This window comes from Alligator mississippiensis, chromosome 4 (genome assembly GCF_030867095.1).
Source record: "Alligator mississippiensis isolate rAllMis1 chromosome 4, rAllMis1, whole genome shotgun sequence".
NCBI lineage: Eukaryota > Metazoa > Chordata > Crocodylia > Alligatoridae > Alligator > Alligator mississippiensis.
The window spans coordinates 66,110,355-66,133,323 of NC_081827.1; the positions used below are offsets into that span (position 1 = coordinate 66,110,355).

The window sequence follows — 22,969 nt, forward strand, 5'->3', positions numbered from 1 at the left end:
GGAATCTAACCATCGGGGGATTATGGAACGGCCTTTCAATAGAAGTATCTGGAAATAAAACAAGGCTTACAGTGGAGATGAATAAATTCATTAAAGGGATTGTAGTTGATATTGTAGTTGTCTATGACAGCAAAGGACTGGTTTCTGTGACCCAGGAATTGTCTTCCAGTCCTATGCTCCTGAAGTACTTTGAAGGTTTGCTTAATAGTACATTACTCTTTACTACTTAGATGGGTGAGAGCTGGCTGCGGTAGGTGGCTTAGATGGGGGAGAGGGTGGCTGCAGTAGGGGGAATGATATAAGAATATTGATGGATCACAGATTCGGTATGAGTCTGCAGTATGATGCAGCTGCACAAAAGGTGAATACTGTTTTGATGCATTAGGTGCAAGATGCAAGGAATTCTAATGCATCTTTACTCAGCACTAGTTTGCCCTCAGTTAGTGTATTGGGTGCAGTTTTGGGCTCCATATTTTAAAAAGGACATGGGGTAGTTAGAATCTATAGACCAGTGAAAAAATAAAGGGCTTGGAAGGCAAGTCGTATGAGGAGAGGAGCATGTTCAGCTTGCTGACAAGACAGTTAAAGGGAGGACATGATAGCCAGTCCTTCAGCTATTTGAAGACTGCTGCCATAAAGAAGAGGGAAAACGCCTTTTCTCACTTGCTGCACAGAGCAGGATGTGGACCAATGGCTTGAACTTGCAGCCAAGTAGATTGAATATCAAGAACAGCTTCTGTACTGTTAGAGCAGTGATGCAATGGAAAAGACTGCCGAGGGAAGTTGTGGACTATCCATCACTAGAAGTGTTCAAGTAAAGGTTAAACAAGCATTGATCAGGGCTAATCTAGAAGTAGCGCTATATATATATATATATATATATAGTCAGGGGTTTTCAGCCTTTTTGCGTCAGGGGTTTTCAGCCTTTTTGCGCCAGTGTACCCCCAACAGCTGGTTGAGAAGGAAGGAGTCCCCCAGCAGCCAGTCGACCGGGGGTGGAGGGACGTATGCCCCTTGCCATATATAAGAGAAAGAGTTAAGTTTTTGACATTCCCAAAGCATAGACTTTAAGAACAATGCTAAAAATTATGAGTTGGCAACACTGTGCCACATGTGTTGGGCGGGGGCAGGAGGAGTAGTCAACTTCTGCAGAAGCATTGGGGGTTGGCTGCAGCCAAGGCTAGGGACTTTGAGTGGGGTATGCCAAAGGTTCTGGGGTGTGGGAACCGGTGTGGTTCTGGAGTCCGGCCAATGGACTGACTGGGGTGTGCCAGTGGGACTAAAATTTGGAGCCTCCTAGCTAGAGAGTGTTACTTATCTGCAGGGATCCAGGTTTTCCATTCACCATGGAAAAACACAGTAAAACCAGGGATTTTCTCCTTTTAAGGAGAAAAACCTGGGATTTGATCCTCTTTAGGAGAAAAGTGTGGGAAATGGTGGGTTTCCCATTTGCAAGGAGCTGGGGGGAGTGGGAGAAGGGCAATCAGTAGTGGGTACCATGTGCACATGGCTGCCAGGCAGCCTGGAGAGCAGCTCCTGCAGGTAAGTCGGGGGGTGGGGGAGGAATTGAGACCCTGGGAGGGAGGGAGGGAGTTGGGCTGGGGCTGTGCCCAGCTGGGGCAATGTTTGGGGTCCAGGGCCAGAATGTGCAGCCACAGGGCCTGGGCAGGGAGCAGGATAGGACCACAGGCCACTCGTCCTGAGGAGGGCAGAATGACTCCCTGCCACTGCATGCACTCTTTTGGGGGGGGGGGGGCTGGAGCTCCCCAACTTACTGCCCTCCCCCTGGAGCTTCTGGCATGGCAGGGCATAGCAGGGCAGAGAAGCTCGATGTTGCCACCACAAGCCCTGCAGTACCATGGCGAGGCGCCCTCTGTCTGCCCAACAGCAGCAGGGGCAGCAGCGCATGGTTGGGCCCCTCGCTGCTGCTGGGCAGGTAAGGGGTGCTTCGCCATGGCAGTGCAGAGCTCTCAGTGGTGGCGGTAAGCTTTCCTGTTCTGCCCTGCTGCACCGGATCCAGACCGTTGGACTGTGGAGGTCCTGGGGGGAGGGCAGCAGGGCAGGGCGCCTGAGCCCACAGTGGGCAGCCTGCATTTGCCCTTCCCTGCCCCCTGCCACACACGGGTCCTACTCTGGCCATGGGTGGGGATCCTGGGCTTCTCATTCTGCTTTGCTGCAGCAGTCTCTGCCTCCTACATGCGGTAGCCAGGGCTTGGGCACAGCTGTGGCAGGGGCAGGGGACTGTAGACCCAAGTTCCTTGCCCTGTAGCCCTGGCAGCTGGGGGACCCCTCTGGCAGTCCTGGAGGGCATGGGGGGGGCTGTAGCAGGGCTAGGGGTCAGGAATGAGGGGCAATGGCATGGGCAGGGCATTGGCATATCGGAGCTGCTCAGCACCAGCGCCACAAAGTAGCTGGGGGTGGCGCAGGGGGGACAGCTGCAGCCATACCCATGTCCTGGTGAGTGAAGGAGGCAGGGAAACTCTGATTTTCCATGATAATGAACCTTAATAAAACACCAAGATTTATAGATAGTTAGAATTTATTTTATTATAGTGATTGAGGCACTGGGAAGCTTCCAAATTATTTTAAAATTGTAGATATATCAATGCAATATTGTGTTTAACTGATACTTGTATAGATAGTGGTGTTTCATTTTAATCATGAAAAAACATGGATTTAGGGGTTTTAAATCAGACAATTTGTGTTTGTTTTGTGGGTTGTTTTTTGTTGGGTTTTTTTTTAATCTGAGAATTTGCAATTTTTAAACAGGGAAAACTAGGGTCCCTGTTTATTTGCTAAGGATCAGATCAAGCTGCACATTTGGGATCAGGAAATAAGTTTGTGTGGTCAGATGGGTACAGTTTGGGGTGGGTGTGGTGCCTTCTTTTGTAGGGCGGGGTGTGGCATTTTTCTTTGCATCTCTCAAGCCTATTTTAACAATGCTTAGCTATAGGACTTGGGCCATTATTGTCCCCTGCCTCACCTATGGCAGGCTAGGGTGTTATGTCTTTTGGTTGTGTTAGGGCTGACTGTAGTTTTACTAATAGGTTAGACCATGGATTTGTATGGGATGATTTGAATAGGGCTGATTCTGCCTGGGGGGGGTTGGACTAAATCAGTTGTTCTCAACCTTTTTTGTATCAGGACCCATTTGTAAACATTGATGGCCAGTCCTGCCCCAGTAAATAGTTTAAGTAGAAAACCACTACCTCTAGGCCCCAGCCCCGCAGTGTGTAGGGCGTGGGAGGACATGTGTTCCCCCAGATTTGTGTATTCACATCAGGCATGGGTCTGCAACCTGGCTGGACTGGCACAGGCAGGAGCAGCCTCTGCAGCCCAGCAGGCATAACTTGGCTTGGGAGGGCAGAGCGGGGCAGTGAGACTCATTGCTGCCACTGCTGCCAGAACCTGTGCGCCAGCCATGCTGCCAGCAGCACAAGGAGTAAGTTGGTGGGGAGTAAGAGGGCTGTTCTTCCCTCACCTTTTCCTGCTGCCAGCTGTTCCTGCTCCAGCACCCAGCCGCTGGCTGTGGTTCTTCCCTGCCAGCATGGCCTGGCTTCCAGAGAGGAGCTGGGGTGGTGGGCAGTGTCACCTGTTCCTCCCACCCCCAACCTTCCTGATGTGTTATCTATGCCCCCCTTGCCCTTTCTGCCCCATCGACTTCACATTGCCTGGCTGCCACCTGCATGCGTCTGTGTGCGGACGCACATGGTGCCTCCTGCCTGATTGTCCTCCTCTCGTTCCCCGCAGCCCTATCCAAGTGGAACTCTGCCAGCCTGCAAGGGAGAACGTGTGGTTTCCCATGTTTTTCTCCTTTAAAGGAGAATCCATTTTTAAAGTTTATTGATCCATTTTTAAAAATGTCATATATTCTTTCAACCCACTTTTGGGTTATTACCCACAGGTTGAGAAATGGCCTCTGAAGCTATCTTCCAGCCCTACTTTTCTATGATTCTAACTTGTAGCAAAATGTAAATTATCTTTATATAAAAAAGCGGCTTTTTGTGTAGAAATGCATTTTTATTTAGGGGAGGGGGGGAAACCATGGCTACCCTCCATAGCACCAAATAACTTGGTGAAAAATAATACATTATGATATTTCAAACAAAGGACTTTCCTATCCTTGCCTGCTGCCACTTAGTACTGTGGCTTACCCATCACAGTGGGGCTTGAACAGGAGAGTGTATGTAAGGCAGGGTTGGCAACAACTGGTATCTCAGGTGGGTCCAGCTTACAGAGATGGGGGAGGAGGGGTGCCATTAGTGGCAGATCTGTGGCAGGGGCTTCACTTGTTTGACTGCAGTTCAGGCACAACAGGAAGCTGATTTGGGGTTAAGTGTTGAGGAGCTGTGCCCACACCACATCTAGGGGTGGGGTGAAGCAGAGGCTGTGTGGGAATGTTCCACCATATCAAACCCAAGCCAGGTTGTTCTGGCCTACAGCTCTGAAAAGTTGCTGACCGGTGATGTAAGGCACCAGTATCAAGAAATATGAGGTTTTACTTATAGGTATTCAGATAATTTTAACCAGGGTTTCCTATGACATAATCTCTTCCTCTTTTGTCTTCCTTCCTTCCTTCCTTCCTTCCTGCCATCCCTACAAACTGTCAGGCTCACAGTAGATAATACCATATTTTTTTTATATATAATCCACACTTTTTTACCCCCAAATCAGCTGGGGAAAATTGGGATGCGCATTATATGCGAGGAAAAGAGCTCCCTACAGGTCTAGAAATTTGGGAGGGGAGCAGGGAGACAGAGTGGTGATAGCATTAATTGGTATAGCTCTTTGAGCCACAGCAATTAATGTTGTCAGTAAATGTAGTCACCGCTCCCTTCCTCCCCTTCCCTCACACCCCAAATTAAAAAGATATGTATGACCATATAACACAGTATATACAGTGATAAAAGTAGCGTAAATGGATACAGCATAACATGGGATTTCCAGCAAGACCAGGCATACACATACCATATCAGTAGAATAATACACAAGAAAACATTCATGACACCCCACAACCTCCCAGAATGTAATGGTCTTTGTGATGTGTTGTATTTGGAGGGGATGTTATACTTGAGAAAATATAGTATCACACATTGTACATAGTGCAATGCCCGAACCGTCAGAAAATACTGTTTGCCATCTCTTGCTGGTTTAGTAGCATCTGACTGGAGAAAACAAACCTTTTGCTTCAGTCTCTTTGAGATTTAAAATGAAATATTAGCTTTACAGGATGACCTATAAAGGAGCACAATCCTATTGTACTCCTTTTGTGGGGGGAGGGAGGGAATATAAAACAATTTCTCTAGCCTGATTTGTAGGACTATTAGCTTATTTATGCTGGAATTCTGAACAGACAAGAATTTTCAGATGAGAGCATTAGAAACAAATTGGTATTGGTTTAAGAATACAGGGATTTATGATGGATTGTGAATAAAGTATGTACGAAAGCTAATTTCTATCACATTTTCCCTTGAAACTACATCTACTCAAGAACAGTTGTCTTAATATCTCAGCTCCTTTTGAAAGAGTTTAATTGACACTCTAACAATATTGTAGAAAAAGTAAGTGAAAATGCTTGTATGATAGTGCTAAGGCTGTGAAAATACTGGGCAATATACCTTAGCAGTATACCTAGATCAAAATTGAGTAACCAAAGTTAAAATATTTTTGTATGCATTTTAAGTTTGGATACGAGGCTGTCTATATCATATTTATTTGCACACCATATGTATACCTTTTTCTGAAAAAACAGCCATCCAGAATGAAGGTGCATGTGTTTAAACAAGGAAGCTGATTTCTGTGCCTGAATAGAGACAAGGGCATTGGCTCCTCCAGGGCCAAATGTTCTGCTGCATGGAGAAGGGAAGCAGTTCCCTTATCAGTATTATGTTCTCTTCCCTTGCTGCTTTGCCATCAACTACAGGTTTAGTGTTCTCACAGCCACTGCTGTTACCATTCTCAAAGGCTTAATTGGACAAGGGCACTGGGAGAATTGAATTTGTAGCTCTTGGCCTTGCAGCAGGGTGAAGGGGAGTAACACTTGGGGACACCATCCCGTCCCTGCTCCATGCTGGTGGAGAGTTCAGCCGCTGGCTGAGATGGTGCTGTGGCAGGTAAGACTGAACAAAATCTTTTCCTTCGTTCTGTCTTCTGCCTTCCTATAACAAAGTGTATTTCTTATTTATGGAGATGTGGTATGTGAATAAATACGGGTATATTTCCAGATGTGGCACTTTTCAGTTTGGCTGACAAATTCTTTGATAATTTTGTAACTAGATATGAGTTTTGATATATGAAAACCTTAAATTTTCTAGGGTTTTCACACACTTGTATTAAGGGCCTGAAATGCTAGTGTCTACAGTTTCCATGTTATACAAATTTATGGGTTATCAATAGATTTCAATCCTCAGCAAATTGTGTGCGTTTGAGAAGCTTACACAGGCTGACTGTGGGTGGTGGATGTGCTGTGATTTATGCTGAGATAAGTTTAGCTATTGAATTCAGCAATTATGTCACCCAACTTTGCTTTTTTTTATTGGCAGATGTTTGTAGATTCCTCTGCAGGAGAAAGGGGCAAAGCTGATAATAATAGGAAACAAGGAATATAGCAGTAGAGATGGATGAACAAGCCCTTCTAGGGCTAAACCCTAATGCTGATGCAGATTTCAGGCAAAGGGTAAGTTTGTTTAAGCTTTCTTTCTTTCACAATGGCTGTTGCTACAGGCACTTAAGCTGCAGTCTGTTAGTCTAATGATTTGTCTGATTATTTGAATAAGTGCAGGGAGTGTGCATATATAGAAATTAAAATTGTAGTTCAATAATACATGCAAGTTGAAGGGCTTAATTTTACTTGCATACTCTTCCATTATTATTTATTTTTTACTTATTGCCAGACTGGGTATAGTTTCCTTTCAGCTACTCATCCCTGTTATGTCTCTTCATTCAGTTATTTAACAGAAATGAAATTCCTTAACTTGTTTTGTTTCTGCTGCAGTAAATAATCTGGGGTGGGGGGAGGGTGTTGTTGTTAATATGTACCTTAAACTGCAGCGGTTTTATAACCAGATTATTTTCAAACCTCTAGTTGTGTTAATCAGGAGGTAGATGATAAAAGTGTAGCTCTTCAGCTTCCTTTTCAGCTTTAGCTAACTTCACTCTAAAACTACACCTTTATAATACAACTATGCATAGCCTCAGTGCAAGGTTAAAACTTTTTCTTTTACCACACTTTTATCCTATATATCAGGAAATATCCTGATAAAGCAAATGCTGGCTCTGTTAATGCTTTGTTTTAATTTTCAGTTTATTTCTGAGTACTGTAAGATTTCTTGTTTAGAGGTTCCTTGCTAACAGGGGAAGCTATTACAATAAGGCAGATATGACAACTGGACTGCTAGGGAGATGTTGTTCAAGGTTAACATTGAGGCCGAGCTTGAAAAGCTTGTGGATGCTTACATCCAGATGATATGGCAGGGTAGATTGTTTCAGATTGAAGTGATTCAGATAATCAGTATTATTCTTTTGTTGTAGTTGTTTTGTTAAGAGGTTGATTCTCATTGGTTGATAACAATGATAGTTCCCTTGGAGAGTATGCTGTCTACATTTTTAAAGCAATTCTATCGCTTGAGCTGTTTCTTCAGGCACTTAAGTTTTACATATTTATCCCAGAAAATGGTGTATGGTGCCTTTATACTGCTATTTTTACATGAGATTTGAGTTGAGTGCTGTTACGATGAAGATGTGAATTAATGGATTCTGTACAAAAATAGCATTTAAAGTTGTTTGTTAATTGAAATAAAACAAGGGGAAAAGTTTACCAAACCATGGATTACTTAAATCCATTTTTAGTTGTATTATCCATGGAGTTAAAATAATCCTCTCCAACTTGGTTCTGTTAATAGTTGAAAGAGGAAAGCAAACCTTCCTGTGCCTTCAATTCCCAGTTGCTTCTTAACATACAAGCTTTTTGTGCATTTAGTTCAGCTGAGTGACAGGATGTGAATTGAATCGTACAATGATGGAAAAGGAGGGCTGGAAGTGACTTCAGGAAGGTGTCTTGTCCAGTCTCCTGCTCAATGCAGGATCATCCGTGTCTAAAGCATCCTGGGCCGTGTGTAGATGAAATGAGGGGTGTGTGCGCACACTTCAAAGTAGGCTAAATGCTTTTGCACCACTGCCTCAGCAGTGTATTGCGCATTAATTCCACCCGCTCTGTAGGAACTTTGGCAGCACAGCAAGCCTTAAATGACTTGGGGCACAGCAAACTAAAACTCTGAGTTTTAGTTTGCTGCACCTACAGCTGTTGAGCAAAGCACCGGGCTTCGTGCTGCTCAGGGGCTCAGCAGGAAGCCCTGCAGCAGCCCGGGAAAGCAGGCTCCGTCTAAGAAAAGCGGTAAGTCTGATTTTCCCCCACACCCGGAGCCTGCCTGCCTGAGTTGTATGGGGCCCCAGTGCTTCCCTCTGTGGCTGCAGTGCCCCCCGGGACTGCTTGAGCCAGGTGCCTGCGGGAGGGTGCTGGGGGGGGGGGGAGCAGGGTTGGGGGGGGAGCGGGGGCTGCTGCTGCTGTGGAGAGAAGTGCCAGCCCCTCTGTTTGCCAGCAGCTTGCCCTCCCCACCACCAGAGAGTTAGGTAAGTGCAGGGTGTGTGCAAGACACAGGGGTCCTAAGGGCCCTAAATAGAAGCGGTGGGTTTAGAGGACATGCCTCTAGACAAGGGCTTGTGTAACCGGGGCTTTCAGACTTCCTAAAGTCACAGGACCCTTTCATATCACTTTTGTAAAACACCTACCCTACCTAAAGACAGGCTTGGAGCCAGGCAACCTGGCCTTGCAGTGGTGGCGTACAGCCCTTTCCTCCATTACCCCCAATCTTTGTGGAACCTCTAATGCCCTGTTGTGGAACCCCAGGTTTCCACAAAGCACAGTCCAAAAACCACGGGTGTAACCTGCTCTTAAACTTCCAGGGATGGAGATTCCACAGCCTCTCTCTGTCCCAATGTTTAGCCATCCTCGTAGTGAGAGAGCTCTTTGTAATGTCCAACCTTAAATTTTCCTTTTTGCAAGTTAGGATCATTACTCTTTACCCTGTCCATCGCAGCTGCGAAGTACAGTCTTTCCCCATCCTCCATATAACTACCCTTTAAGTATTTGAAGCCTGTTTATTGAAGCTTCTCTCAGTCTTCTCTGCTCCAGACTAAATAATCCCGGTCCTTTCAGCTCATCATCATGTTTCCCAGACCTCTAACAACTTTTGGTGTCCTCTGCTGGACTTTTTTGCTTGAAGTTATCCCTCATGAAGTATAGTATTCAAACCTGGACACAGTACTGCAGGTGATGTCTTGCTGAGACCAAATAAAACAGAAAGACCACTTTCCTTAGCTTGCAAGTGATCCTTTTTTTTATACAGGCTAGTATGGTACTGTTTTTTTTTCCCCAGTAAGGGAGCACACTGTGGACTTACATTTAGTTTATTGTCCACTCTAACCCCAGGTCATTTTCTGCAGTACTACAGCCTTGCTTGTCGTTCCCTGATTTTCCATGTTGTTGTGAAGTCCTCCACTTCGGATGGAACACTTGTCCTTCCTCAATTTCCTTTGATTGTTGTTTGTTTTTTGGACCATTTCTTCATTTTATCAAGGTTATTTTGAAACCTAATCCTAACCTTCAGTGTCTGCAACTCCACCCAGCTTGGTGTCATCTACTATGTGTTTAGTAAGCATGCACACTCAGGCCCATTTTCCAAGTCATTGCTGAGGCTGTTAAGCAACAATATCAAACTCAGGACAAACCTCTGGGGAACACCATTTGATACTTCTCCCAACTAGACATTGAGCCATTGATGATTGCTTGTTGAGCACAATGATCGAAGTTATCAGTACTTTAAGTTACTCTGTATTTCCTTAGCTTGCTAATAAGAATTTTGTGGGAAACCTGTGCTAAAATCAGGCTATATCACATCTATTAGATTCCCCTTATCCCCAGAGCATGTCTCCTTGTTACAGAAGGAAAACAGTTTTTTCTCTGCATCAGCATTTGAGGGTTGCTGCTATTGAAACATAGTTTAACACTTCAATATGCTCCTGCTTCAAGTGTTTATGCAGTGACTGGTTTTAATTCAGTGCTCTGATTTTCTTTTAAACAGCTAAATGGTATGTTTCTTGCCTAAGTTTTGATTACATTAAAGCGGTTTTAAGATTCATGGATGTTAGGGGTTGGAAGGGACCTTACGGTTCATTGGGTCTAGCCCTCCTGCACTTGGGCAGGAAAGACTGCTGGGGTTAAATGACCCCAGCAAGGTACACATCGAGACATTTTTGAAAGATCTCCAAGTAGGTGACTGTGCCACCTCTAGGCGGAGTCTGTTCCAGCTCTTAGGCACTTGAACCATAAAGAAGTTTTTCCTCATGTCCAATCTGAAGCAGTCTTCATTCAGTTTGTGTCCATTGTTTCTTGTCTTCCCCTGGGGTGCTTTCGTGAACAGGTGTTCCCCAGGCCCTGATGTGCGCCCCTGATATACTTATAGGCTGCCACCAAAGCCCCCTCTAAGTCGTCTTTTCTCCAGGCTGAACAGTCCCATGTCTTTCAGCCTCTCCTCATGTGACCTGCTCTCCAGACCTCAAATCATGCGCTTGGCCCTCCTTTGGACTCTCTCAAGCTTCACCGCATCCTTCTTGAAGTGCAGCACCCAGAATTGGACACAGTACTTCAGCTGCAGACTCACCAAGGCCAAGTAGAGTGAAAGGATTACGTCCTTAGTCTTGCTTGAGATGCATCGGTAGATGCATGCCAGTGTTTGATTCATTCTGCCAGCTATGGCATCGTATTGGTGGCTCACGTTTATTCCGTGGTCTATCACAACCCCTAGGTCTCTTTCAGTTGTGGTGCTGGCAAGTGTAGCACTGCCAAGCCTGTAAGCACGTTGTGGATTATTCTTCCCCAGATGGAGTACTTTACATTTCTCCGTGTTAAACATCATCAGGCTATGATTCTGCCCACCTCACAAGCCTGTCCAGGTTAGCTTTTATCCTCAATCTGTCCTTGAGCGTGATTGTACTCCCCCATAATTTGGTGTTGCCCACAAACTTTGCCAGTACACTTTTAACACCCGAATCCAAGTCATTGATGAAGATTATATACTGTTTGGCCTATAACACTAGGTTCTCATTTTAGATTTAATTTTAAACAGACGTCTTTTTAAAATAAAAACATACTTAAATCCAAAAAGCTAGTTTTTAATTTTTAAGAAATCCATTATTTTTGTCTACAATGTGTATTTGGTGAACTTGAAGAGTAAAGCTTTGTTTAAGTATAACTTCTGGAGTTTACATTGTGCTGGACATAGAATCCTGTTGGAAACTTCATAGTCTGTAGCAGGTTATGCATATTGTGTATTAAGCTATTAAGATACCTCCCCAGTAAGAGGCATAAACTTTGAGTGGCAGATCAGCCTTATGAATCTGCTGTTTCATGTCATGTGATGCAAGCCAAGCATTCAAAAGTTGCTGTATTTGTTATATTTTCTATCCTTTATTAGTTCTCAAAACACCTGTTGGCATACTTTTCCTCAGGGTGGGTAACAATCAATGATTTAAAAAAAAAAACAAGGATTTTTTTTATTTAAATAAGATTTTTTTTATTTAATTGTATTTTTTTTTGTTAAGATGCTTTTTAAAAACAAAGAAACCTATGTAAAGATAGTGTTAATTTAAGGTATGTTGGGAATCAAAAATATCATCATGAAATAGGGATTATAACTTTTAATTGCATACTATTTGAAACGATATATTCATGTAACCTTTTTGAGAAAAGTTTTATAAATAGGTCAGAACAGGCCATGGACTCTGGGAGGGTTTCCAGAGCCCCCTCTACAGGTTAGAAGAGATTAAAGAAAACCATTCTACCCAATGGAATTTAGTGCTCAGTCTAGAAGATCCCATTAAGCATCTCTGTGATCCTTGACTTCAGTTCTCAAATTGTGGATTTGTATCTCCAGAGAGAACATCCTTGTTAACAACAATATATGGAGATGAGAGATAACAGACCTAATTACCTATCCATCAACCCTATTGTGTCTATGCAAGTTTGTGTACACACAGTCAAGCCCTTATCTCTCTCTAAAAGTGAAAAGTTTCAAGATGTTAAGCAAATAGAGCATTGTTGGGAGTGGAGTAGATCTGGGCAAGGAGGAGGAGTCTGGACATAAATACAAGGAGGGAGGGGCAGTAGAAACAAAAGGGAAACATTTTGAGCAGAATATTCCAGAAGTCTTGAGAGAGAAGTTTGAGTATAGCCTCTCCATTGATTTGAGATCTAATGAGGGAATGGTATGGTAGAATGGAAAACCTACCATGGCAGCAGGCTTGCTATGCAATAAAAGAGACCCTGTTTGATATAACCTCATTAAAATATTCCCAAACAGCAAGAATGCATTTTTTGTAGAAAACAATGATTTAAATAGAGGCTTCCTGACCAGTAATTTAAATCTTGATTTTTAAATTGATTTGATTCAAATCAAATCCATCCTGCTTTTCCTATAGAATGAAAACACGCTGGTGAAACTGTGAGTTGTTTCTTTCTTTCTCTTCAGATCTTAAGCAGTTAGCGCAGGGTTCAGCAGCCTTTAAGAATGGTGGGCTGCCACTTGCAACTACCTAATTAATGCCAGAGGTTGCCAACCTGCTTGGCAGTGCTCCAGCCTTCCCTGCTCTATGCTGGTGGCTGTCCTCATGTCCCCCTACTGCAGCCTGCACTTGCATTCACTACTGAATGCCATTGATTCTTGTTGCCAGTGGTGCTATGGAGTGCCAAATTCTGTAGCTGCAGGAATGAGGTAAAAGCAGACCTGCACTGCAGATGAGATTGGTGGCATGTGGCAGAGGACTGCATGGTCCACGTTGAAGGCGTCCATTTGCTGCCACACTCCACCCTGGCAATCTCTGTGCTGGTGTTTGTGTTCCTCCCCCCGCCCTTTCCCCCACCACAAACCAGAGCCAATTTCTTTGCAGGCTGAATCTGACCAAGTAGGTGGTTGATCCCTGAGCTGTTGGATTTAAATAGACTTCTTGAAGTTAACATTAATGCTAGGGAATTTTGGAATAGAAAAGTTAATACTAAGAAAATATTCTTGGTATTTGTGACAGTTGCTTGCTGATTGAAAACAGATGCATGTGATTTATTCATTTAATGAAAAGACAAAAGTCTGGCTAGCTGCTTCAGGAATATGCATTTCTTACCAATGAATGTGTCTTTTAGACTTGGTTCCATATTTGAAAGATGACTTGCAATAGTTTATGCATTTGTATCTTAAAGAGGCTCTGCTGCATTTTAGAAAGGTTAAAAATGTCATTTGATAAATCCCAGCTTTACTGAAGAAGTAAATGTCAATGTTTGTGGTCTCTGTGCCCGAGTATGTTGGATAGGAAATCAAGTGGAGGTAGTCTCTGGTTGCTATACCACAAACTAGCACTTGAACATTTTAAAATTCAAAGGTAATTCAGTTTGTCCTCCAGTCAGTAGTGTAGGTATAAAAGTAAACAACTGCTACAAGATCAGATGAAGGATGCAGTATTTTGTTTGTAGAACAAAATACTGTTATCACTTTTGATGTAACATTTTCAGAGGGAAAACTACTACAGTATTTCATGCATAAGCAAAAACCTGAAAAGTAATGAAACTGCTGGAGGCTGGAAAGATGAGTAGGGAGTTTCCTTCTCCTTCAAGATTTGTAATCTTAAGTACTTGGGGAATATGGATAAGGTAAGAGATGCCGTAGTGGTGGAGGCAGTATAAATTTAGGATTTTGTTGGAAGGGCTGTTTAAATATAACTCCTTAACCTGGGTAGAATTTGTACTCTTTGTTAGTTGTAAAGGAGATATTTTTGTGATGATTGCAGGCATTGGCCTATTTTGAACAGCTGAAGATATCCCAGGATGCCTGGCAAGTCTGTGCAGAAGCATTAGCCCAACGCATATACAGGTAATACATTTATAAATATAAGTAATTATCTATCCTTTTATGTAGTGCATTTGTATGTGACATTCTGGTTATCACCACAAACTGCATCTGACTGGAGGGCCTGGTGGCAATGTGGTGGGGCAACTGGTGGCAGGGTAGTTCCTGTAAAATATCACAATGTTGCAACCTCCAGAGTAAGGCAAGTATAGTGTTCCTCAAAACCTAGCTCCCACTGCCTTGGGATGACTCCTTGACTGGAGAAAGGCTAAGGGACATCAGCCTGACAAACACGCCCTTGCTGAGGCATTAGGCAGTCAGCAGCAGTTCTTATCTGGCAGAAGCTACAACCGTTGAGGCACTGAATGTTTGGATTCAGTCTGGCCTTTTGAGTTTGTCTCGATGGTGTAATGGGAGATGGTAGATGTTGGGCAGCCTCCACTCCTCCATGTTTTTGCCTAAGTGTATGCATCAAAGATTTTGGTAACTAGTAGGGGTGCATCAATAGAGATTTTTTGGGCCGATACCGAGGGCCAATTTTGTAGCGAGCCATAGCAACCGATACGGAACAGATTCTGATATGCAGCCAGGCAGCATGGAGAGCAGTGTCCACCGGTAAGTCTGTTGTGGGGGGAGGGAGAGGGAGGGGAAATTGGGGGGGGTGGGGGCGGAGCAGATCAAGGGCCCCCAGTGAGAGGAGTGGGACTAGGGCAGGGACAGGCACTTCCCAACCAGGGTGGAGTGCGGGACAGAGCTGCAAGTGGCTCACAGGCAGGGATGGCTCCGGCTGCTACACGCACCCCAGGAGGGCATGGGGGACATGTGCCCCGGGATCTGTTTGCAGAGTGAAGGCGGGCTGGGGTTGGGGCAGTGCCAGGCTTTTCCCGGCGGGGGGCTGGGCCAGGCTGCACTTGGTGCAGGTGGCAGTGCTGCAGCCACCCCAAAATTCACCATAGCCCCCTGACCCCCACCCCCCAGCACCGCCACCTACCTTGAGTACAGCCATGGCCGAACCCCACCTCCAGGAAGAGCCTGGCGCCACCCCGGCCCCAGCCTGCAGCAGCAGCCTACCCTAGCCTCGTGTGCAGATCTGGATGGCACATGCCCCCAGGTCCTCCCTTGGGTGCACGTCACGGCAAGAGCCACCCCTGCCCCTCCCCACCCCACTTCACCTCCCAGATGAGCCACTTGCAGCTCTGTCCTGTGCTCCGCTCCAGCTGGGCAACGTGTACCCCTGCCGCCCCCCCCCCCCCCCCCGACTCCCTCAGCTTAGGGGCCTTAATATGCGCTGCACCACCCCATGCCCATTTCCTCACAACAGATTTACTAGCCAGACCCTGCTGTTTTACCTGCTGCCGGGCTGCACTCCTGGCCACCTGCATGTATGAATGGGGCTGTGCGCATGCACAGGGCATTTATCGGCAACATTATTAGCCAAAAAAAAACAATTGCTGATCCAATATGGGACTGATGCATCAGTGCACCTCTAGTAACTAGACCTCTTGCATGTACATCATGATCTAGAGGATTGACAGTTGCCTACTAAGTGCATCTGAGACTATTAAGCAAACTGTATATTGGATTGATAGAAGTCTTTAATCTTTCTTATTGTGGAAATTTTAAAGCAGTACTTTCTCAGTGTTTTTGTAGCCCTATTTCCCCTACATATCAAATTTATAACTCTTCTTTGACTTGCTATATAGCCAGCCATACTGGGGCTATATATGAGGTTTAAGCTTCTCACCTAAGGCAGATCTTTTATTAAAGATGCTCCAAATTTAGCTTATCAGCTTAAAAGCTTTTATATCATTCTTGTTTTTGGTTTTAAAAAAAGCAAAAACAAACTTGGTGCACCAGAGGTTGGCTCTGCAAACTCTGTCCTTGGCACCCTGCATTAGAATCATGCCACTTTAACCAGGATAAGAGTTGCATAAGGCAGAATAGAAATAATGTTTGTTATCTTACTGAGCATAGTTTTACCCAGTCGTTCTTCTACATGTTTAATGTTGGAGAACTTGGATTTTGAAAATAGAAAGGCAGTTAAGTTGTAATGAACATCCTTTTTGGGTTGGCTGTTTGCAATACTTTTGAAGTTGCTTGTTTTTTGTAAGTATTGGTGATTCTTTTAGCTTTTAAACAAAAACAAAGTTCTGTAAGAATCCTCATATTTTTATAATCTATCTCTAATTTTTAAGGCACTTTTACAACTAGCACTTCAGTGTGTGGTTTGTGGTTATACCACTCAAAGCTTCCAAATCCGTTTCTAAAAAAAAAAAAAAAGTGAAATTTGTCTTCAAATTTTCAAACACTCCTTGAAGGTTGCAACATCCCTTGCCTCATCCCTTTCCTGTATATATAATAGTGTGTTTATGCAAGCGTATATAGATATTAAAATAATTATGTGATGATCAACCTTGTTAGACTCAATGAACCCCTCAGAAAATGATAGCTCTTAGTTTTCACTCATTTGTTTTCACCACACACAAATAATAGAGAAGTTCTTTTGTTGCAAAGAACTCAGCAGATCAGAATGTTTTTAACAGTATGAATATCTGGGTTTATCTAGTGAATCGTGTTTAGTTACCTAACTGTGCTAGCATTGCATAGTGCCATTGAAAGGACCTCAAGGTACTCCAGGATGCCATGATACCCTGGTTGAGAATCACTAATAAAACTTTTCTTTCTGTTAGTCCATTCATAGCACCTGATTAAATCATTTGTTGCCTCTGGCTATAAACAGACATCACATTGATTGTGGGCTGGTTGTGCCACAACCTTTCCCTGAATTGAGAACTCATGGGTTTGGTGTGTCCACACATCACTCTTCCAATAGGACTTAAAGCAGGGATGGGCAAAATGCAGCCCATGGGCTGAATGTGGCCTGCCAGGCCAGCCTATCCAGCCTATGGGGCCCCTAAAAAATTTAGAAAATTAATATTGATCTGCCCCTGGCTGCCTTTCATGCGGCCCTCGATGGCTTGCCAAAACTCAGTAAGCTGTTCTCCACCCAAAATAATTGCCCGTCCCTGGTTTAAAGAGTGGCTGAGTGCACCACTGCTCTTCTGCCAGCAGGCATCTGGAGAGAGCACATTCCCAGTGTGCCCTGTGCTGATCAAGTGTCTAGGTTCCCCTGACTGCCAGCACCGAGCAAAGCGCCCACTGGGTATTCAAATTGTGGATAGCAAAATTCTCCTGGGAAGGACTTTAGTGTGATTCTTGTGCATCAGTGCAGTTTGTATTTCCAGTGCATTTATGCTGCCACCGCTGACTGGCCTAGAACTTCCACCCATCAGCTGCTATGCATCTGTGTGTAATTGTCACTTTGCAGACCTTGGTGGCCCAGTGGTGTGAACTTGTAAGCAAGATTGAGTGGAAAAGGTGACATTGGTGGGATCTAGCTGCCATGACTACTTCTATTTGTGCCAAGACCAAGGGAGCAGTACTTATGGGGGTGCTTGCAGCCAAAACAACAGGTGTCTGTGGTCACACCTGGCTCCTAATCTGCAGCAGCAGCTGCTTCCCTGAAGATATTTGGCTGCAGGTCAGCACATTGTGGCCAGGCAGATGTGGGAGCACCCGCAAACCGTGGTGCAGCATTTCTGTACCAGGAAGATGAGCAGCAACTGATGGGAGTAGTTTGTCATAGCCACTTGAGATGGTGAACAGAGGAGTGTGAACTTCCGGTTATCCTGAGGTACCTTCATGGAGATCTGCACCAAGCTTGCTCCATGCCATGCATACAGTGGCAGGCAGCAGTGATGCAGGTGCCCTTATCTGTGGAGAAGCATGTTGCCACAGCTTTATTGAAGCACCTGACCCCAGATAGATTCCAGTCCATGGCAGATCATTTCAGCATTGGCAAGTTGATGGCTGGAGAGGCAGTGCACAAGATGTCTGGTACTGGTGATCTAACAAGTGATGCTACTGTGAATCACACGCCTTGCCGATCCACAGGAGGTTGTGGATTTGCCAAACTGGTGTTCCCCAACTGCACTGGTACCCTTGACAGCACACACACATTGCCATGCTTTCTCCTGTGCACTGTGAATTCATCAACCAAAAGAATTACTTCTTCATTGGGCTTTGGGCAGTTGTGGACCATCACAGGTCATTTCACGGGCATAAATACCAACTGGGTGGACGGGGTGCATGACCCCAGGATGTTAAGGAGCTCCCTTCTCCCTGAACTGATGAAGCAGAGAAAGTTTGCCCCTGGTGTGCTTGCCCTTGAGGTGGTGTCAGTCACTGTACCACTACTGCTAATCGGGGACCCTGCCTACCCATTGCACCTGTGGCTGATGAAGCCTTTGAAGGAACTGTATGGCTACCAGCTCAGCAGCTGCAGAATGACTGTGGAGCATGCTTTGGAGGGTCTAAGCTCGCTAGAGATGCCTGAGGATGCCCATGTATGCCAGTAAGTGCAGCATGTCTTGGTTTGTGGTCTCTGCATGTCTGCTGCATAACGTCTGCAAGGCCAAAGGGAGTTCCTGCCTGAGCCATTGTCATTTGAGGCAGAACAGCCCACTGTTCCTACTGGTGCCATGCCTGCAAATTCTCAGAGGCCAGTTGCCTGGCACTGTGTGTGTGATATGTGCTGCTATGCACTTTTCCAGACTCTGGGCTGAAGGTTGGCATGGTGACATGTAGAACTATGTCATGTACTAGATTTAAACACTGCCAATGAAACTCATGCTTTTGTGTAGCTGTTTCCAGTGCAGGCATTGGGAAGGGTGGTTGAGGGCGTGTGCACAGTGAGCTTGATAGTATGGAGAAATGTTCAGCCAGGTGCTGACCTGTGCCCTGGGGATGTGGATGTGAGAAGGGAAAAGCAATGGTGAAACTTGGACTGTGGAAGGTTATGGGTCCCATGAACCCAGATGGAGGAAGGCAGGAAGGAAATAGAGAGGAGAAGGAGGAAGAACAGCTATGGCTGGCCATGCACAGCTCCTCTTGCCTTGCTTTTTCTTGATTTGTTGGGCTGTTGAAGCCAGCTCCTGGGTGGGAGGAGGGAGATGCAGTTGGTGCTAGAACAAGTGGGCAGCACATTGAGCCACTGTTTTCTGGTGCTTTTCAGGCCCGTGAATGTTCTTGCCCCATATGTAACTGAACACTGTGGCCATAGTTTGACAACACGCAGACCTTTTATTAAACATTACAACAAAAAATGGGAGGTCAGTGGAACAAGTAAATAAATTAAATTAAAAAAAAAAAAAAGGAACCTTGTTACCATCACTGCTGCGTAAATGTGAGCACGCCATGCATCTGGCGTGGCCACAGCACATGCAAATGGTAAAAAAAAAAAAAAAGTACTTGATGTCAAATAATTCTTAATGACAGTATCCTTTTTTAATTGACTAAGTTATGTAATTAAAATATTACCAAAATGAATGAAATGCAACATAAAACAAATACCATATTTATTCAAATACAAGATTAGATTTTCCCCCACCACCCAATCAGCATTTGGGGGGGGGGATCCTTTCATCTTACATTTGCATACAGGGAAACTGAACGTAAATACATTGTCTATTTTTTGAACTGCTGCAAAAAGCAGCACGTGCTCAACAACGAAAACCAACTATGAAATTGATTTAAATGCGGCCAACACTGAGCATGACTATAAAGTTTACAGCCCATATTGGACAAATATGGTGTTGGGAACCTTTTTTTCCCTATGTGTCCCTTTAAAAAAAACAAACAAACCCCCAAAAAATAAAAACCCCAAGACAAAAAAAAACACACAGGCAGTTGCTTCCCCCAGGAAGGAGCAAACAGTGGGCTTGGAAATGCTCCAGTCTCTCCAAGTGGTATTGTAGTAAGCTCTAACACCCTCCCCAATGCCAAAAATACTAATGGGAACCTTTTTTTAAAATTATATATTTTTTTTATTCACAAATTTTAATAAAAGTGCGCTTAGCACCCTACACTTACAAAGCTTTACATATTAAGCATTCTTGTTTTACCAAAACTTATAACTAGATATATTAAACCCTTAACATACATAAACCTCCCACAAAAAAACTCTTACAGAACTATTTTCTTCATACAGAACCCCATGAAAAACTATTACCACAGTAACCACTTGAAACTCGCTGCTCCTCCAATCAGTCTTTTCTGCTGGTTCAATGAACATGTGTATCCAGTCCTTTTCTCTCCATCTCTTCTTTTCCAATCTCTTCCATGTCCTGATTGATGTAATTCTTGCAGTTCCAGCTTCAGAGGGACTCTTTCAGTAAAAGCCAATCCCTTAAAAACTAAACCCTTATAAAAAGTTTCTTACTTTCTATAAACTAGTTTTAATACATGCTAATAGAGTCCTTAATAACATTTCCTCCAGTCCCTTCAGTATGAGTCCATATAGTACCATCTTCTTTGCTAACAACAGGTTTATTTTGGTGACACTCAGCGGTGGACCCTTTCCCACACCTGCTTTGCATATATACACTCCCAAAACATGCCCCACTGTTTTTTCTTCCCTGCACCTGTCTTTTGGGCACCTTGATGAACTCATCAACTCATCAAGCTCCATCTGTTGTACCTGTCTCATCAGCAAGATATTTCTTATAGCCATCCATGCTAGGTCTTCATGTTCCCCTTTTAGTTGTTTAACTCCCCCTACTCCCCTCACCTTCACTTATTCTTCTGTGAAGTTTGCCACTAGTGCCACCCTGTATCTCTCCCTTACTGTTTTTATCAATTTCTTTATGATCCCTCAGGACGTCCAGCACTACCATCCCTATTTTACATCTCTGCATGAAACCTTCCATCTTGATATAATGAATCAGCAGTTGCCATGCCCATGGACTCTTCAAAGAGGTCTGATATACTCCCCATTTCCTCAAAATTGCAGCTGTGTGAAATCAGGTGATATGCGCTCCCTCTGTTACCACCTTGCATACTGCTCTTACATATTTTGCATAAACAAATAGTCCTAAGTCTTGCAGCCCCCATCCCCTGCCATCTCTTGTTTTGTGCAGTTCAGATCTAGACAAACTTTCTCTTCTGGCATTCCAGAAGAACACACATGCAGGGCTTGGCAACGGTCACCAGGGAGCAGTTCAATGGGTGATAGTATGTCTCTGGCTCTGACTGCCTCCTCTATCTTCCTATGGTTAGACCTTTGTTCTGTAGCCTGTGCTTACTGCAGAACTTGTTCAGGACCTTACAGAACCACAGTTGCTCCATGATCCATGGTCTCCTGTTGGTCAGCATGTATGCCCCCCTGCTCCTCCCGCTGTCTGGATGTCCTGCAAAATACCTAACAAGAAAGGCTGTTTTGGAATCTGCGTCAGTCGCCAGTTTACAGATCTGGCTCGTGTACCTTGCCCACAGGGAGTGGATCTTCAACAAAGACCTGCAGAAAGAGCACAGAGACCTGAACTGGCTAGTAGCTCATCAAGCTTTCCCAGTGAGAGCATGGAGACCCAGAGAGGGGCAGAGAGGTCAACCTAGCTGCACTACGGTAATCTGCCAAGGTGCAAAATAAATTATCAACCACATTCTATGGCTCTGCCTGTACACCAAGGAGGTGTGGAAAAAGGTAAATCAACTCTGTGAAACGGTGACAGGGGTCAGACGGATGATGAGAGAAGCAGCACTATACAGGCATCTGACTAAACACCAAGGGAGCCTGACAGCCTGCTTCAATCAGTTTGTGTCCTGCATCAGGAGCACCCTGTGGAAGTCCAGGAGCCTCCTGATGTACAGGCACACAAAACTCAAGGTTGCAGACTAGGTTAAAATGGTTATGCACGAACATTGGCAACATGGAGGGGGTGCACGTGTGCCCCCTAAGATTGGCAGTGCGCTCCCTGAGAAAAGCACTGCTGACGCTGCCGGTGTCACCTGTGGGTGGTCACCCCGCAGCGCCTGCCCTCTTTCCCCCCCTCCGCCCCCGCTGCCAACACCACCGGCAGCGTCTGCAGGCGGTCACTGCCGGCGGCATCTGCAGGTGGTTGCTGGTCAGTACTCGTCACCCTTACTGCTGACACGGCTGCAGTTGCCTGCGAGAGCTCTTTGCTTGCTGCTGCTGCTACCTGCGGGTGGTCACAGCATCCTCTCCATCCTGTCCTACCAATTTCTGGTGGTAGGACTGGAGTTCACACACATGAACGCCACATGCTCCCAGAGGCTGGGGCAACTCTGCCTGGCAGAGGGACAGTTGGCACAGGCTCTTCAAAGACCTCTCTCAAGGGGAAGTGAACAAGCAATAGTGACTATGACAGCAGCAATGACAAAAGCAGCAGAATCACTAGCATCACTAGCAGAATCACTAGTGATGGTGACACTGAATGAACTGAGAGCTTAAAGCTCGCAACTGGGGCTAGTACCAAGAGACAGTCTAATTGAACTGAGAAAAGGAATATGGATGGATGGATGGGTGTGGTTATTGTAATGTACATGGGTGTAAGTTTTTTGGGACAGGTCTAAGGTTTTGAAAGTGGGTTAAGGTTTGTGAAGAACGATATTCTAGTTGGTGTGTATTTGTGTCTGTGTGCATGTATATCTGTCTATATAAATAGTTATATATAACGATATATATATGTGTATATATGTATATATTTTATATATATATAGAAAAAAATCAATATATATAGAGATCTTTATATACACACCAATTTCTGTATGCAAGTGCCCAAGTGCTTCCTAAGGAGTGTGTGCTAAAATTCGCAGCAGTTTCAAAAAGAGGTGAAATGCATCAATTCTGGATGAACTAAAATCTACGGGTACTATATGCAAATTGCTATAGCTATGTTTATTCAAGGTGAGTGTTTTCAAATTCACTCTTTGCTTCCAGGTGCTCAGGGAGAGCAGGGTCTGACAGAAAGGAGGGAGTGAAGGAATTGCAGGGGGAAAAAGTCGAAGGGGCAGAGGTCAAAGGGCTACCTGACACTGATTTATTATACAGTGGGAGGGGACAAATTCAAGACAAACCTCCAATGATAAGATTCTATACCTGGAAAATTCTATCAAATTTATAAATTTTCCATATGTAGAATCTAATAGGGAGGGAGAATCTT

General features: G+C 44.6%; 1 protein-coding gene across 2 annotated transcripts in view; it reads left to right on the top strand.

Moving 5' to 3' along the window:
* Window positions 1-22,969, top strand: part of XPOT (exportin for tRNA) — a 58,013-nt gene that overhangs the window by 2,464 nt on the left and 32,580 nt on the right. For both annotated transcript variants that reach the window (XM_019493086.2, XM_014595911.3), the window contains 2 exons: window positions 6,543-6,676; window positions 13,891-13,973. In XM_019493086.2, coding sequence (XP_019348631.1) covers window positions 6,617-6,676; window positions 13,891-13,973 — 143 coding nt within the window. In that variant the 5' untranslated portion in view covers window positions 6,543-6,616. The remainder of the gene's footprint in view (window positions 1-6,542; window positions 6,677-13,890; window positions 13,974-22,969) is intronic.